Source organism: Vicugna pacos, chromosome 8 (genome assembly GCF_048564905.1).
Source record: "Vicugna pacos chromosome 8, VicPac4, whole genome shotgun sequence".
Lineage (NCBI taxonomy): Eukaryota > Metazoa > Chordata > Mammalia > Artiodactyla > Camelidae > Vicugna > Vicugna pacos.
The window spans coordinates 19,203,669-19,216,943 of record NC_132994.1 but is presented as its reverse complement, the minus strand read 5'-3'; the positions used below and the strand labels follow the sequence as shown (position 1 = coordinate 19,216,943).

At 43.4% G+C, this 13,275-nt stretch overlaps 1 protein-coding gene across 1 annotated transcript in view; it reads left to right on the top strand.

Annotated features, from left to right (window-relative positions):
• Nucleotides 1-4,818: 4,818 nt before the first annotated feature.
• Nucleotides 4,819-13,275, top strand: part of GABRR2 (gamma-aminobutyric acid type A receptor subunit rho2) — a 28,285-nt gene continuing 19,828 nt past the window's right edge. Inside the window, exon 1 of the mRNA XM_072966287.1 lies at nucleotides 4,819-4,970. Coding sequence (XP_072822388.1) covers nucleotides 4,858-4,970 — 113 coding nt within the window. The 5' untranslated portion in view covers nucleotides 4,819-4,857. The remainder of the gene's footprint in view (nucleotides 4,971-13,275) is intronic.

Here is a 13,275-nt window from a genome sequence, read left to right as displayed (position 1 = left end):
TGCTGAGATTAATCGTGTGCTTGGAACAATCTTCCCTCCCTTTCTTCTCAGTCACGCTGAGCCAGCCTCTCAATTGATGTGATCTTGTTACCTGTTTCCATAGGATGCACCTATACTTTAAAACTGATTAAGCCAAGAAGATTTTGCATTGTACAGACCCTCCTCTGAGTTGCCTCTCTTCCCTCACCCATCAGCTGCTGGGCCATCTTCTTGTTTGTTGAGGACCTGATACATGTATCTGAAAGTGGCATATCTTTTTTGTTCCTCCCTTTTCAGCTCCCATTGCTTCCTAAAAATCCTTAAGTTGTTTATCTGACCCCCTGTTGTTGAGTTAATGAACAAAAGTGGTCTTCGGCATTTTCACTCATCCCACTTGAAGGGTCTCTTCAGAAAACTATTATTTTTCAAGCCCCACTTTAACCCCTTATTTACAGCATAAGGCTGACACCAGATGTGGGATCTGGTAGGTAAAGGCTTAGAACTCCTTCCCCCAATCCTCACATTTAGGTAACTCATGGCTTCTTCTTTGACCAACATAGCACATGAAGACATATCAAGGTAGTTAAAATAGCATGCTTGAAAAAACACATAATGTCTGTTTCACGTGTAACTGTCTAAGCAAATGGAACTTCAAATTTTATGTATCATGGGGCTTTTAATGTAGCACTTTACATTTTCATGCTGCTTATTGTTTTATTCTACTGAAATAAATGAATTTCTGCAAAATTCTCAACTAATTTTTTTTAAAAACTTCTAAAAATTGTTTATTATTTTGATTATGAAAACATAAAATTTCCTGTTTTGGGAGAATAAGAAGTCTTTTTGTTACTTTTGGCTATGAATAACTTTCTGGTACCTTGCGACCTCCCATTTTTATAGAGCAGAATCAGTAAACAAGCAAACCTCACACAATTGGACTTGTGCAGAAACCTAGGCTGAAGTATTGAAAGGCCTCTATTGTTTTATTACTTGCAAAGAAGTAATGAAAGTTGAATGCATTTAGTGAACCTGACTCTTAACAAAGAATAATGTGTACATTAACGTGTACTATTACAGCCTTTGTGGGAGGCTGTAAATACTCGAAAGCTGTTTGGAATGCCTCTTTTTAACAGTTGCCTTCAGAACTAGTTTGAGCTGCTCAATAAAACCCATGACTTTATTTGTACCTTGTTTTGAATTCTTTATGTCATTTGGTCTTATCTCCTGTTCATTTCACCTCCTTGAATATTCTCTTGCATTTTCCCACTTCTCTTCATGCTCACTGCCACTACCCTAATTAGCCACCAATCTTCTCTGAGTTAGGGCGATAATCTCTAACAAGTCTCCATTCTTGCCGCATTCTGCACACTGCTGCGAGAGTCTTCTCCAGTGCACAGTACAGATCTCATCCCTTCTCTCCCATTGCTCTTAAGATAGGTCTCAAGACTCAGTGTAAGACACATGGCTGTGTATAACCAGAGTCCCACGTAGCTCTGTGGCCTAATCTGGTAGCAAATGCTTACCGGGGCCTTTTCACAACTCTCAGCTTGAGCCACTGGGGCCCATCCTCTGTCCTGAGAAACAAATTTTAACATAAATCCACTGCCTCACACCACATACAAAATTAACTCAAAATGGATCTAAGACCTTAATGTAGGAGCAAAAACTCTTAGAAGAAAACATAGTAAATCTTCGTGACCGTGGGTTAAGCAGTGGTTTCTTAGATACAAGGTCAAAAGTACAAGCAACCAAAGAAAAAGATAAACTATATTTCATCAAAATAAAAAAAACCCTTTGTGTTTCAGAGAACAGCATTAATAAATGAAAACAATGGGAGAAAATATTTGCAGATCATATATCTGATGAGACTTGTATTGAGAATGTCTAAAGAACTCTCAATAATAAAGGCAAATGACCTGGTTGACAGTGGCAAAGGATTTGAACAGACATTGGTACAAAGAAGATACATGGATCATTAGTCATTAGGGAAGTGCATATGAAAACTATAGTCAATGTAAATCAACTATTTCAATTAAAATAAATTTTCTAAAAATCCTAAAAAGAAAAAGAACTACAGTGAGATATCATTTCACACCCACTATGATGGCTAGAGGAAGTGAAGAAATTGGAACTCTCATACATTTTTAATAGGAATACAAAATGGTGCAGCCACTTTGAAAAACCATTCAGTAGTCCTTCAAAAAGGTAAACATAGAGTTACCATATGACCCAGTAATTTCACACCTAGGTATATATCCAAGACAAATGAAAACATGTTCACTCAAACTTGTACACGAATATTCATAGCATTATTGTAAGAGCCTCCGACTGGAAATGCAAATATCCATCAACTGATGAGTGGATAAACATGATGTGTTATATCTATAGAATGGAATATTACTTGGCAATAAAAAGGAATGAAGTTATAATACATGCTTCAACATGGATGAATCTTGAAAACATACTGAGTGAAGCCAGACACAAAAGGTTACATATTGCATGATTCCATTTATATGAAATATCCAACAGAGGCAAATTCATAGAGATGGAAAGTAGACTGATTTCCAGGGGCTGAAGGGAATGGGGAATGGAGAGTGACTGCTACTGGGTGAGTTTTCTTTTGAGGGAAATGAAAATATTCTAAAATTAGGTGGTAGTGATAATTGCACAAAAACTAAAAGCCTCATTTTAAAGGGGGAAATTTATGGTATGTGAATGACATTTCAATAAAATAGTTATTTTAAAAAAAGTTACACTTATCTCCAACTGGCTTTTCTCCCTACTATAATCACAATAATTGAACTACTAAAAATAAGATTAAAAAAATTGATGGGACCTAAAGCTGCATCTAGAATGCAACAAAACAAGTTTTTTTTTTAAAAACCAGCAACATCCGTGCACAATTCTAGGGTTGCAGTCAGTCAGCCCTTGATGGGCCTGATCCAAATGGAAGAAAAGAAAAGAGATCTTTTGAACAAAATTTATGGAAAAGAACTTTAACAGGTCTCATCTCTTCCCCGCTCAGTCCTCAGCAGGAGTGGGACTTTCAAACAAATTACCTGGATAATTCTAAGGAGCGGCCAGATTTGGTAACCACTGAATCAGTCCCCAGACTAAATTATTCAGACTCCCAAATTCCTATTTAACCCACTGTAATTTGGCTTCTTGCCACATCTCGCAACTAAAGCTACAGTTCACTGAAGTGAGGGGCAGTGTTCAGGACCCCAGGTCCAGGAACCTGTTTTGTGCCCTCACTTCTTCCCAGTACTGACTGTTGACTACCCTCCTCCCAAAAGTCTGTAGTCAACCTCTCTGCTAGGTCTCCTATGCCTGTGTTCTGACTGCCCATCCATTTTTTAAGAGAGTATCTTCTCCAGGATTCTGTGCTTAGACTCCGACCTCTTCTGTTCCCCAGAAAGATCTCACTTTTCCTGTGGTTAAAACACCACCATTACAATGATGACTCCAGATCTATTTCTTCAATCCACACCTTTCTCCTGAGCTCCAGGCTCATACTTCAGCTGTCTGCTGGGCATCTGGAGGTCCCATGACACCTCAGACTCCACAAGTTGAAATTTATCTCATCCCTCCACCAAACTTGTCCACCTCTAAGGAATGTCAGAAAATGGTGGTACCAACCAGAGATACCTTCAAAGTAGAATCTGAGATATCACTGACTTCTCCTACCTCCTACTCTATTCAGTCACCATGGAGATTCTACTTCAGTGACACCTCGACTCTCTCATTCTTCTGTCTTTCCTCTCTTTCCCTCCCCTAGGGCAAGACCTTATCCTCTTTTATAATTATAACTTCTCTGATCCAACTGATCCTAGTTGGGAAGTCTTTTTAAAAAAGTGTCATTCCACTTTGCTTAAAGGGATCAGAAGAGCTTCTTATGTAAGGAAAAAAATCAAAAGAAATAAACAAATGTTAATGTTAATACATCACTGCCTCACACCACAGACAAAATTAACTCAAAATGAATCTAAGACCTTAATGTAAGAGCAAAAACTCTTAGAAGAAAACATTTTGAACATTTTTTTTCTGTTGAGTCGAACATAACCACATGTATCTTTTCACTTCTAATGTTCATAATTCCACAGCCCAGGAAAGGAATCAAGCCGAAATTATGATGACATTATATGTTTTAGGATTAAAGACCAAAATTAATCTCATGCTAGTGCTAGGAAGAAGAGCTTATGTAATCATGAATTCTCCTTTGGTTTATGCTTTCCTTCAATATCAAAATGTGTTTTAAGGTGTGTTTTCATTGGGGAAAAAAAAGATGCATATTTGGAGGAAAAGCAAGTACCCTTGGCCACAGGTACAGCACAGAGCAAGAAATGAAGCAGCGCTGTGAACGAGGCCATTTGTGTGTTTACTCAGCATTTCCTGAGCACATCCATGGGCTCATCCCCATGTCCACCAAGTCTTCCCTGTAAATCCACTCAGAATCCAACCTGCTCCCTGGCGGGTGTGACAGACTGGCTTTATGCAGCCAGAGAGATGGATTAACAATCTCAGCAAAAAGCTGGCATGTCCAAGAGATTTAATTTTTTTTTTATATAACAGTTTTAGCCAAAGCTGTTCTAGGACTCAGTGGAAGCTGAGTTTCACAGGACAAACTTATTGACTAATAGCCAATCACTAAATAGCGGGGAGGGTAAAGCCTTGGTGTTTGTGTCACGGCCTGGGGGTGGGGAGTGGGGTGGGACAAGCAACAGTATCAAATATTCAATTGGGAACCTCAGCCTGGCCAGCTGTGCCCTTGCAGCCCCAGCCCGAGGCAGCATACTGAACCAATGGTTAAGCCCGGAGGGGATCTGCCCCGCTGCAGCTTCCTGGAAAGCAGCTTGGGGCATCACGGACATTCACAGAATGCCTTATTTTACAAGACTCATTTTGTTCTTGTTTTGCCTGATGGTTCTCGTGGAAAGCAGAAAGCCCAAGAAGAAGAGATGGACAGGGCAGCTGGAAACGTCCAAGCCAAGGTAAAGTCGTGGGTGGGGTGAGGGGAGAGAGGTCACTCACCGTGGCAGCAGCGGCAGCATCACCCAGTGGGACGGCTCCCTGGAGACCTGGGGTTAGACCGTCCTGTCGGAATCTGCTTTCCAGCCGGAGGTAGACAGGACCTTGACTTCACTGAAAACAGCCTCTCTCTGGGTACAGATAGGCTGTTGTGTCATCAGCAGTGAGAAAGCAAAGCTCGACTAGGTTGAGCCCTTCATTCTGATGTCTGTATTCAGCCAAAGCATTTTCATTTAAGGCAGGTAGTTGAAGACAGTGGGTAAAGCATGTCTGTGCTTCTCAGATTGTGCTGTTGTTTCTCAGGATTATGTCCTGTAGGGACCACAGATGGCCTGCTAAGTAATTACACTGACTTTTTTTTTTTTTTGGAGGGGAACTGTACATAGGAATTTTGTTTGAACTATTAAGAAAAAATGTAACTGGGAGTTGTCTTCTTTAAATGATTTGATTGGGAACAATTTTTATAACGGTATCAGGTTTCATTTTTTGAATCTTAGGAAAGGTGTTTGAAATTTGCTTGGTTATCAGAAATAGACCTGTGGATAACAGTGAATAACATATCATGATGAGATACTGGTTAGGCCCAGAATTTGCACTCAGTATCATTTACATCACAAACTGAAGTTCCTTAACTTGTTTGTTTTGAACCAATGTGCCAAGCATGGTACTCTAGACCTGATGTAGACATGAGGACTGTTCAGCATGAAGAAAAGAGCAAGCAGCTGAGATATCAACACTCTAAGTGAGACGTCTGTTTTCTGTTCTACTAGGCATTGCATGAACTAGTGATTTGGAATATAAACTAACATCTTGAGGCACAGTTTCTAGGTCACTGGTTTCCCTTTTTAATCAGCACCACTATCAGCAACAATTTTTTGAAACTGTACCTCCTATACACACACACACACACACACACACACACACACACACACAAATTACATCCATGTACTATTATAAATATGTATATTAAATTAAAGCCTGGGGGAGGGTATAGATAGTGCAGTGGTAGAGTGTGTGCTTAGCATGCGCAAGGTCCTTGGTTCAATCCCCAATACCTCCATTAAAAAAAAAATCCTGATTACTGCACCCCCAAAACCCTTCAAAAACAAACAAAAATGTAATAAAGCAAAAAAAACCTTTTTAATTAAAGGAAAATAATTAATAAAAAATATAAATACATTAAAGCTTAATAGCTTCCTTATTTTTATACATAAACTAACTATAGATAAGAGTTACTATCTCTACTTCCTGCACCCCAGTGGACCATCTTGAGCCCTCTGGGGAGTGCCCCTAGTTTGGAGACTGCTGCTCTGGGAGATGTGAATACTCAGGTGGGTCTAACTCTACTCAGTCAGAAAGCAAACAGATACAAATCGTCCAGGATAACCAGAAAGAGGCACTTTTCTGAAGACTCATCCTGGTTATGCTATCAGAATCGTAGGCTATTGAACCTCAGAGATCATCAGCAAGTCCCATGAGTTCTAATACTGTGAACTGTGAGCAGCTGGTGTGTAAAAAGGGGGCTCCAGAGTTAAAGAAGCTTAGGAAATCCTGTTTTGGACCATTCTAAATAGATGATTTTATAGCAGAATGTATAGAACTTTATTATGCAAATAGACATTGTGAATCTTGAATTGAAGAGGGGGATAAATTATGCAGTGTTTCTCCAAAAAAAAAAAATAATAAAGAAAGAAAAAAAAGAACATTTTTTTTGGACTATCTTGTGGGATTCATATGCCACAGAGCACACATGGGGAAACACTGCCTCATTTCACAGATGCCAAAATGTGGGCTCAAAGGCACAAGTAATTTGCACATCTCTCTAGTGGCTTGACAGGACCAGAACGTAGGCTCCTGATTTACTCAGGCTGGAGGAAAAGAGTTGTCTGAACTTGACTATGCTCTAACAGTGGTGCTGGACTTCAGGAAGGGCCCCTCAGGGCCCCTCAGGGATTCCACTTGGCAGCCTGGGCAGTTATAGCATGTCTGTCACTCCTCAGAAGACCCACAGTCCCATTCCCAGACACCTGCATGAGCTTGTGGACAGATTGAATTTATTTAAAAAATTTTTTAATTGCAGTATAGTTGATTTACAATGTTATATTAGTTTCAGCTGTATAGCATAGCAATTCAAATTTTTATAGATTATACTCCATTTACAGTTATAAAATATTGGCTACATTCCCTGTGCTGTACAATACATCCTTGAGCTTATTTATTTTATACATAGTAGTTTGTATTTCTTAATTTCCTACCCCTACCTATCTTCCCCCTCCACCCTTCCTTCTCCCCACTGGTAACCACTAGTTTCTTCTCTATATCTGTGAGTCTGCTTTTTTTTTTTTTTTTTGTTATAGTCACTAGTTTGTTGTATTCTTTAGATTCCACATAGAAGTAATATCATCTATTTGTCTTTCTCTGTCCAATTTATTTCACTTAGCATAATATCCTATTTCACTTAGCATGTTGTTGCAAATGGCAAAATTTCATTCTTTTTTATGGCTGAGTAGTATTCCATTGTATATATAGACCACATCTTCTTTATCCATTCATCTGTTGATGGACACTTTGTTTCTGTATCTTTACAATTGTAAATAATGCTTCTATGAACCTTGGGGTGCATGTATCTTTTCTAATTAGTGTTTTCATTTTCTTCCCATATATACCCAGGAGTGGAATTGCTGGGTTATATGATAGTTCTATTTTTAGTTCTTTGAGGAAACTCCATACTGTTTATGAACAGACTGAATTTTATCCTTAGGGGTGAGGAGAATTTCTTGAAGTCTATCCCATGAGGTGTTAAAGTGGATGGAAAGATAAACATGAACATTCAAAGAATATAAAATAATTATTCAACAAAAGCTGGGGGAAGGATAGAGAAAATGTCACATCAGGGAACATGGTTCCAGAAAGTGCACATGCTCAGACAATCATAGAGCTACATGCGTCTGTCTGTGAAAAATTTTAGCCAAGCATCTGACTAAAAAGTACATTCATTATTGACACAAGAGTTAAGCTATACTAATAAATAGATAGAAAATGTCCAGACCTTTTCTCATTACAGTCTCAGACCTTATCCTCTCTGTAGAGTAACTTCTTTTCTCAGACGGTCATACACACACAAACCATATACCACATAGGGTTTCTCACAGTCACACACACACTCATACACACTGATAGGACCTCTCCTAACCTGTAAACTGTCTGCATCATGCTGGCCAGCACACCCTCACAAAGCAGTTATTCTGCCCAGCAGCTGCTTTTTCAAAACTGCTTCCGCTTTTCTGATCCTTTGTGTCCCTCTTTATTGAATCACTGCCAAGTGAGCCTGTTTGCTCTTGGCTCTCTTTTGTTCTGTTCTTCCTGCCTCTCAGCCTAGCCTCCCAGCTTTATTTCAACTCCTCCCCGCACTGCTGCCTAAGTCAGCCTCCTGACCACGTGATTGCTTTCCTGCCAAGAGTGGTCCTTCTCCCTCGAGATCTGAAAATACACCAAGCTCTGGGCGCTGGGAGCCGGGGCTCTTCCCTGATAACAATGTCTCTCCCCTGCTGGTCCTGAGCCTGGGGTCCCGTTTCATCTTTTCCCTTCTGATTTGCTGCCCCCTTGGTTCTACCTGGCCTTGGCCATCCTCTGTCTGCATCAAGGCCCCAGTTGTGCAGGACCCAGGGACCCCCACATTTCAGAGGGTCTGGGAAAAGAAGTAGGGGTCGGAAAGTCAGGGAAACAGGTTCAGACCTTGCTTCTAATGCTCCCGGGCCGCGTGGTTGTGTTTCCCGATCTTTCTGAATCTCATTTCTCCAGTTGAGAAGGGGAGGTGTTGAGACCGTTCCCCACTGAAGGATGAGGTGACCGCAGCGTGGGACCTGTGCAGTGAGGAGCGATTCACAGGCGCAAGGTCATTGCAGTTGCTGTTCTTACTGCGGCCAAATAACCCTCAATACGGTGGCACCAGCCCTGCTTCTCAAAAGCACAGGGAACACATTTTCCTTCTCTCTAAACCCCTCACCTCGACAAGGATACGTCTGAGGTTCTGTGGAGGTGCTGGTGGCCCCACCGTGGGGCTGGGCTCCACATATGGCCCCTGGAGTCTGCGGTCCGAGGGCTGAGGCATCCGGGCAGCGCCCGGCATCTCCTGTGAAGGATGGACGAAGGGCATCCAGTTCGCACAAATAGCCCAAACTCAGGATTTCAGTGGCCTGAGTTATCCAGTAACTGGGCTCTTAAGAAAAATTCCGGGGCCTCGGTGTTGGCACTGGGACCTCAATCCCCTCCCTCCCGCTAGGGTCCTGGCAGTCTGGGCCTTCTGCTCCCCAATCCTCCCCTCTAAATGGAGAAACTGCTGACGCGGAGGGATTTGCCCCTGGGCTGCGCGTGGTGGCGGGGGTGGGGGTGGCCGGGAACGAGCCGGCTGTACTCAACTATTTAAAGTCTGTGATCTGCCAAGTCCTCAGGCTGAGCTCTGCCTCCGCGTTGCCGGGGTGTCTCTGCTGGGGCTTCTGAACACCGCTCCATCAGCAGCAGCTGTGCAGGAAGCCGGGCGGGCCACCCTCCACTTCTTGGGCAAGAGACCGGAGAGGGCACAAGCTCCTCCGAGGGGCCGCTCCATGACCACACGTGCTTCTAGGGAGCTGACTTAGGTCCCGCCTTCCAGCTGAAGGGGAAGAAGCCATGGATTGGCCTTTCCTCCTCGGAGTGTGTGGCTGCAGCAGGGTTGTCCAAAAGCAAATCTCATCATGGCTTTTTCCTCCGATTGCCCCACACCCTCTGTGTTTTCCCTTTGCCTTTGGATAAGGATAAAAGTTTTAACACGATCTTCAAGGCTCTGCCTGTCCGGGCTCTGCTTGCCCCTGTAGCCTAGGTCTGTCTGTTTCCGCCAGACCCCTCCTGCCTCCCTCCGGTTTTCTCTAACGCCCACCCGTCCTTCAGCTGGGTCTTCTCACACTCAGCGGGTCCCCAAACAATGGACATCTGGCGTTTAAATGCCTGTAGGATCCCCAGCTGGGGACAATCAGAAGACTGGATATAAAGGTCTAGAGCAGGGGTCATAGATTCAGGAACCGTCAGCAAGTGACTGATGATTGGAGCCACTGCCCAGGAAAGCATGAAGAGGGAAGAGAAGGCATCTGAGACAGAGTCCTGGGGACACTGGCATTTAAGAGTCAGGCTGACATAAAAAATGATAAAATAATGCCATTTGCAGCAACATGGATGGCTCTGGAGAATGTCATTCTAAGTGAAGTAAGCCAGAAAGAGAAAGAAAAATACCATATATCACTCATATGTGGAATCTAAAAAAAAAAAAAAAAGGCAAATGAACTTAATACATAAAACAGAAACAGACTCACATAGAATGCAGACTTGTGGTTGCCCAGGGGAGCAGGGTGGGAAGGGATAAACTGGGAGTTTGAGATTTGCAGATACTTACTGGTATATATAAAATAGATAAACAAGTTTATACTACGTAGCACAGGGAAATATATTCAATAGCTTGTAGTAGCTTATGGTGAAAAATAATATGAAAATGAATATATGTACTAAATGTACACCAGAAATTAACACAACATTGTAAACTTGACTATCCCTCAATTTAAAAAAAAAAAAAAAGAGTCAGGCTGAGAAGGAGGATGAGGCTGCAGTGGAGGCTGGGGAGGACCAGGGCCCTGTCCTGGAAGACGAAGTTTCCAGCAGAGGCTGTGTTGCTGGTAGATGCAGGTTCTTGGCCCAACCCAGAAAGAATTCAGAGACAAAACAGAGGTTAAGAAAGTAAAGTGGAGATTTATTAAGGGATGGATAGTACACTCTCAAGGGGAGAGCAGGCAGGCTCAGGTGAGCGGCTGCCTTGAGTTTTTTTAGCAAGCTGGTTACATAGAGTGTAAAAATGAATGGGGAGAATATTCATTGGGGAGGGAAGAGTTTGGGGTCTATTCCCAGATTTTCTTTCCAACTCCACCTTCTTGAAGGGAGGAGGGATTTTTGTCCTTATTTAGTCTGGATCAGAAGTGTCATGGCGTCGGTGCACGATGGGTCCTTCTAACCTGCATGGGCGATTTATTGAAAAGAGAGCATAATGAGCAAAAGGCTACATTCGGACACTGGAGGTTCCTGCCTTCTCCCACCCTTCTTTATCAACCTCCGGGCCACTCATCACCCCAAAAGTTGTGACCACTTATCAGCCCAGAGGTTCTTGCTTTACTTTCTCTTCCCAGGGACCCCGGTGCTTACATGATGTATGGTTTCCTGTATTTGGCCCCATGCCCCTCCTTTCTACCCAGTTCCTGCCGTTTGGCCTGCGTCCCCCTTTCTCCGTTCATATCTAGCTATCTGCCTGCTCTAACAGTTGGTCCTCCCTGACCCTCAGCAAGAGCACTTGTGGGGCCTTGGCTCAGGCACAAGCTGGTCAGGGAGAACTCGGGAGTGAGGACATGGCAGCAGCATTTTGGGAAAGTTATTTCTTTATGGGGGAAGGAGGAGAGATGTTTTATTAAAAAGGAAAAGGTCAAAGAAGAGTATCAACTACCAGCACGATCCCACTAGCACTTTCCACTGAATTTTATGTGAGGGGGGCGTGGGGTGTAGACAGATTTTCTGCTTAGTTTTGGTTCAAGGTGAGGGGGCCTCGACTCCAGTTTGAACGCCACTGAGAGTGAGTGGTGGGAAGCCGAGAGGCTGAGGACGCCGGGCAAGGGTGCTTGAGGGCAGAGGTCAGAGGGAGGAGGAGGGTCAGGCACCTCTGTTGAGTGCCCCGTGACCCCCTACAAGACTGAGGGAAGTGAAAATTCTGCCACTGCTACTGCCTTCTGAGTTGCCCCCACCCTGTCTGCACTTTCTACCTGGTGTCTCGCCTGGAGTCTCACAGGCATCGGGAAATCAAGATGGCTCCTCAGAAGCTGAGGTACCATCCTCCCCACAAACATGCCACTCCCCTGTTACCATCTCAGTGAACGTCCTCACCATTCATCCAGGTGCTGAAGTCATAAACCTGGGCCATCTTGCCTCTCTGTTCCCCTCATACCCCACACCTGACCCATCAGCAAGGCCTTTCCACCTCCCTCAGATCTGGTCACTTCTCTGTGCATACCCCCACACACTGCCTCACCAAGTCTCCTAATGGTTTCCTGTTTCTGCTCTGTCCTCCTCAGTCTCCTCCACACAGGAGCCAAGAGTACTTCTCAGGTCCCAAATCAGACCTTGTGACTCCCCTGCTCAGAATTCCTCTGAGGGTCTCATTATCTAGTCCCTGGCCTTGTCTCCCACCTCCTTTCTTACTGCTTTCCTTTTCTTTATCCTACACTCATTGGTTTTCTTACTGTTCCTCAAGCAAGCCAGACTCACCTCAGGACATTTGCACTTGCTATTCCATTCTCAGAACACTTTCTTCAGACCTTCTCATGGCTCCCACACCCTCTCCAGGGCTCAGAAGGCTTCCCTGACCACCTTCCACACCAACTCATCTCTCTCTTATTCCTTACTCTGCTTTGTTATATTTTTATTGGCACTTAGCACTTTCTGAAATTACATTATTTACCTATGCACTTGTTTATCATCTAGCTCCCACCCTAGGTTATCAATTCTATAGGGGCAGTGAATATACATTTCCCCATGACTTGAGTGAGCCATGGTTGGTCAGAGTAGGTGCCCCGTAGAGATGTATTGAGCAAATAAATTTGAGTCCAGGAATTGAAGACTTGTGCAACCAGAGTGCAGGATGGCTGCCCATACTGTCTGGGTGGAAGAAATTTTCCTCTGTCCTGCTAAGTTCTTCTGGCTGCTCTAAGAATGAAAGTGACATGAGCCAGATTAACAGGAGAAAAATCAAACAAAAGTTTTAATAACCTGTATCCATGGGAGAGACCTAGGAAAACTGAGGAATTCACCCAAAGGGTGAAACCCTCACCTTAAATACCATCTTCCACTAGAGACAGAAGAGGATGTTGGGGGGAGTGGTTTAGGACTTCAAAGATGAGGAAGGCAATTCACATGCAGATGTTTGGTAAACCAGTGGTTTGCCGCTGCCCCTCTCCCCCTACCCACTAGCAGAAAAAGTGGGACGTAGAGTAGACACTGATCTCTAGGCCATGTGGAGAGTCTCCTCCACCACACCTGGCCCCTACTCTTTGCAGATAACTCTGGGGATGGCTCTATTCCAGAATAGGCCCGCTATGGAAATTCTTTTAAGCAGTTAGGAAGGAGGTCAAAGTTTCTTCCTGGGTCTTTTGGGCCTTGGTTATTTCAGCTGGAAATAATCCACATGCCAAAGAGACACGTTTC